This window comes from Lactuca virosa, chromosome 9 (genome assembly GCF_052849685.1).
Source record: "Lactuca virosa cultivar CGN04683 chromosome 9, Lactuca_virosa_CGN04683_v6, whole genome shotgun sequence".
NCBI lineage: Eukaryota > Viridiplantae > Streptophyta > Magnoliopsida > Asterales > Asteraceae > Lactuca > Lactuca virosa.
The window spans coordinates 35,314,851-35,319,924 of record NC_136434.1 but is presented as its reverse complement, the minus strand read 5'-3'; the positions used below and the strand labels follow the sequence as shown (position 1 = coordinate 35,319,924).

The 5,074-nt window shown below is 32.2% G+C and overlaps 1 protein-coding gene across 1 annotated transcript; it reads left to right on the top strand.

The window, feature by feature from the left end:
* Nucleotides 1-2,372: 2,372 nt before the first annotated feature.
* Nucleotides 2,373-4,340, top strand: LOC145138291 (mitogen-activated protein kinase 3-like). The gene is made up of 6 exons (XM_079072388.1): nucleotides 2,373-2,630; nucleotides 2,731-2,860; nucleotides 3,012-3,149; nucleotides 3,249-3,581; nucleotides 3,691-3,874; nucleotides 3,945-4,340. The coding sequence occupies exons 1-6, from the start codon at nucleotides 2,464-2,466 to the stop codon at nucleotides 4,112-4,114; spliced, it is 1,122 nt and encodes a 373-aa protein (XP_078928514.1). The 5' UTR covers nucleotides 2,373-2,463; the 3' UTR covers nucleotides 4,115-4,340.
* The last annotated feature ends 734 nt before the right edge of the window (nucleotides 4,341-5,074 follow it).

Genomic DNA, 5,074 nt, shown 5'->3' with positions numbered 1-5,074 from the left:
ATTGGACATTCAATTTACCCTGCAAAGAATAAAATCATTTTAGTTTTACAATGTCATAAAACTGATCTTCCTCTTTAAAAGAAGTTATTTAGATTTGACATTTTAATGTTGAAGATGTCATCTAGGGAAGTATGCCTTGCTTATTTTTGGGACCAATCTTGTCAAATATTTCACGTTCTTCGGGTCTAGTACAACCTAGTTGATCCATATTTTCTTTAAAATCTTACACTCTTTATGCTTTTAGAATGTCCAAAAATAATGTATGAGTTGTCTTATTTTTAACAGGTTTCATTCACAAGTAGATGATGACAACACATGCCATAATACTCATTTGTGAATAGCCTTTTAATGGCTAGGTCAATGGAAATAGCCTATCAAATATGATGTCTAATGTGTCATGTCATTGATGCATTAGTGTAGTTTCTCTAGAAAATGATATCCACATTAGACACTCTTATTAGATTAGAACCGATTCTCGGTTTTTTGTATCATGCGAAAACGGTCCGGGTACAACACTAGGTGAGCCTAGCCGGATCCGTGTACAAAATCGGTTTGGAGCGGAATTTTAAAAGAGGTATTATTTTAAAGCTACAATAGATTTTTATCTTTTTTTTTTTGTATTTTATTTTTTGTGAAAATTTTAGAATATGCATAATTCTTTCGTTTGAAAGCGGTTTGACATGCGTTTTTTTTTCCAACGTGTACGTAGTTTAGAGTTTGTACATGGATTTAGACTGTAATTTTGTTGTTTTTGATTTTATATTCAATGAATTAAAGTCTCTCGAAGCCGGGATATCAAACTTGAGATTTTTAAGCTTTTTCACTATTTTTGTATTTTGTATTTTGTGAAAAAAAAAACATATATGTCATTCGTTTGAAGTCATTTTGGCATGCGGTTTTTTGAAACATGTAGTTTAGAGTTAGTGCATGATTTTAAACTATAATTTTATCATTTTTACTTTTATATTCAATGACTTATACTACCCAAAGTCGGGATATCAAACTTGGATTTTTTTAGCTTTTCAACTTTTTTTTTTTTTTTTTGTATTTTGTATTCTGTGAAAATTTTAAAACACGCATAAGTAATCATATATATATTTTTTTATCTAAAACGAACATTAAAACAAAAAATTGTATTTTTAATCTAAAACGAACAATCAAACTCAAAAACGTATTTATTTTAAACCTCGTAATAGATAAACTAACTTTAGCATAAAAAACTAACTTTCAGATAGGCTTCAATGATGAAAAGCAAAGTTTGATGCTATTATGGATAGTAAAATTTGTATTGTTATGTAAAATTGTTAGAATGGTTATATTGTTATATTAACTAACTATATATGTTTGTCTTTTCATTTTTTAGTTACAAAAGTTGCGAGAACAAATTGATAGAACAGAAAAATCTCAAATTTATATGAGAAATGTGATGGAAAAAAGGTAAACTGAAATTGAGTTGCAAATGCAACAAAGACAAGCTTAATTCGAACAACAATTGACTACCTACATGGAATCCATTAGTCAACCTAGTAATCCACCAAGTAACCCATCAAATAATCCTTAGTTTTATGTCGTAATGTATTAGACGATGTTAATTATAATGTTTATTTTTGAAAACCAATGTTTGTTGTAATGTTTTAAACACTTGGTAAGGTGTGCGACTATTTGTGGTTTAATGTAATGTGTTTTTTTCTCCTTTTTGGACAGAAAAAATGGATTTTTATTTAAAATTTGTATTGTGTTTTTTTTTTAAATCATATTAATGAAAATATATGTCACTAAAAACTAAAATAGTCCTTTGCAAATCCGTAGCCAAACGATCCGTCGATGAATCATTCAATATTGGTTAAAATGATTACGTCGGAAAATACCGTCTTTCAACGGTCGTTAATCCGTTGGAAAATATAGCCAAACTTGTTGAAAGTATATTCCATCGGTAATCCGTCGCAACTTCTATCAATATTCCGTCACAAAATAATTACCATGAGACTTTTTGTTTTTCCGATAGAAAAAATTTTGTCGGAATCCAAGGTTAAGATGGTAACGCTATTTAGTGACGGATTACCAACAAAATTAGTTTTTTTTTTTTTTTTTTTTTTTTTTTTTTTTTGATGACGGTGATCGTTAATGAACAAATAGTTAAAATTGAAGTCTTACTAAAGTTATTATTCTTTTGGTATTGTTTTGTTTTGGATAGATATCACATATCATGAGTTATAAGTAAATTGAAGGTTTGAAATTATAAAAATACTTTATAATATTTTCCACAGAGAAATTCTCCACGAGAAATCCAAGGTCCAAACGCGTTTCCGCGCGCTTTCGTATCTTCTTCCTAGATCTTCCGCTCAATACCCAATTTGGTTCTGTATATAAATTACACTTAAATTCCACCTAACTGAGATACATCTTCTTCTTGCCGGAGATATAGCTGCAACGTACTCTGTTACAGAGACTCACAGTAGAGTAATGGCGGACTTGAACGGAGGAGGAGCTCAGTACACTGATTTTCCGGCGGTGCCGACATATGGAGGCCAGTTCGTTCGCTATAACATATTCAGTAATGAATTCGAAGTCACTGCAAAATACGTTCCTCCTATTATGCCTATTGGCCGTGGTGCTTACGGAATTGTCTGGTATGTTTTCTTTTTGGCTATCTGTGTTTTCTTTTTATAATTAGGGTTAACGTTTCTGACTTAATTTTTCTTTTGTTGGTTGTGTTATGAATATGATCAGCTCCATGCTGAATTCGGAGACGAATGAGATGGTTGCTATGAAGAAGATTATGAATGCTTTTGATAATTACATGGATGCTAAGAGAACCCTTCGTGAGATCAAGCTTCTTAGACACTTGGATCATGAGAATGTGAGTTTTTGTTTCTTTATGCACGGATTCTTTTTCTTTTTGATCCGAAATTTCAAACCCATAAAAGGCGTCTCAAAATTTGACTTTACAGAGTTTTTTTTTTTACCTTTACAACCATTGTTGATTGGAATTTGACTGTAATATAATACAGGTAATAGCTTTAAAAGATGTAGTTCCTCCACCTGTATGCACAGAGTTCTCAGATGTCTACATAGCCATCGAGCTAATGGATACTGATCTTCACCAAATCATTAGGTCAAATCAAAATCTCTCCGAAGAACATTGCCAAGTATCTATTCTGAATTCTGATCGATTCATAAATACCTTACAAAAAAGCACATTAGAAGCTAATGATCTAACCATATCGTTTTTTTTACCATACTTGCAGTACTTCTTGTATCAACTATTACGAGGCTTAAAATACATTCACTCTGCTAAAGTCATTCACAGAGACCTGAAACCTAGCAATTTGTTGTTGAATGCAAATTGTGATTTAAAGATCTGTGATTTTGGACTTGCAAGACCAAATGCAGATAATGACTTTATGACTGAATATGTTGTGACAAGATGGTATAGAGCACCTGAGCTGCTACTCAACTCTTCAGACTATTCAGCTGCCATTGATGTCTGGTCTGTTGGCTGCATCTACATGGAGCTCATGAACAGAAAGCCTTTGTTTCCTGGTAAAGATCATGTGCATCAGATGCGACTATTAACAGAGGTATATAATATAATAATAATAATAATAATAATAATAATAATAATAATAGTAATTACGATCATACTTAATAACTAATCATTTCTAATGACATGATTTTTTTTTTCTTTAGCTTTTAGGCACACCTTCTGAATCTGATCTTGGGTTTATCAAGAACGAAGATGCAAAAAGATATATTGCTCAGCTTCCACGACATCCTCGTAAATCATTGCTGAATACTTTCCCTCATGTTCATCCATCAGCCATTGATCTGGTTGAGAGGATGTTAACATTTGATCCAACCAAACGTATCACAGGTAAATACCATTTCCCAAAGTCAAAGTCAAACAATCACAGTCAGAGCTAAAACTTGTCTGTTAATTGCAGTTGAAGAGGCACTAGAGCACCCTTACCTCGAAAGATTACACGATGTAGAAGATGAACCAATTTGTCCGAATCCATTCTCATTTGATTTTGAGCAACAAGTTTTAGGAGAACAACAAATCAAGGAATTGATCTACCAGGAGGCATTAGCACACAATCCGGAGTATGCTTAAAAGGAAAAAATAAATAAAAAATCATCGGTAAATTGTTTGATAGAGTTTATGTGTGTACTAAATAAATTTGTTAAATTTATTCCGTAGTGATCAGAAACATGTAATTGGAACTGCAAAGATGTTGTATAATTAATCTAGACAAGTTGCAGATCTGTAGAGTTTTTGACCATCATATCTTTTGTACCATAACATTACTTCTTATAAAGTTAATTTTTTTCGAGTTTTATTGGTTAGAATGTTGTCATTGTACAAGACTACAAATAAACAATCTAGAGTAGATTGTGTAGCAAGTTTACGTGGGGAAGAAAGGTGTGGGGAACATAGACATCCAAAAACACCAAGATGAGAGAAAAGGGGAGTTTTTTGGTATAGTTTTCCACCCAAAATGTAGGAGGAAGACGCGCTTGGAAAAGGAGAATACGAATAATGTTGTTTATGGTTCGAATCATGCGTTCCGACTTCCTGTTTTGTTGAGAGGTACGGAGACACGAAAAACGAAATATGATGTCGTTTATGGTTCGAAGATGTGCTTGTAATATTTTATGCCACTTGTGTTAGGTATAAGAGATTCCCACAAGTCATAATGAACAATTTCAAAGCATTTAGAAACATTGGAGTTGGAACTAATCAAAGGTAATTTATTTTCCAAACTCACAAGCAAAACAATTGACATTTAAAGATGTCTTGTTACAAGAAATCAAATGACTAGAAACAAGTTTATTGAAAACATGAGTTGGAACTAGAAATCAAACTCACAAGCATTTAGAAACATTGGAGTTGGAACTAATCAAAGGTAATTTATTTTCCAAACTCACAAGCAAAACAATTGACATTTAAAGATGTCTTGTTACAAGAAATCAAATGACTAGAAACAAGTTTATTGAAAACATGAGTTCCAGGGTGACCAAGGCGTTGATGACATAAGGATGAGCTGACATTAAGAAGAGCAACAGAGGATTG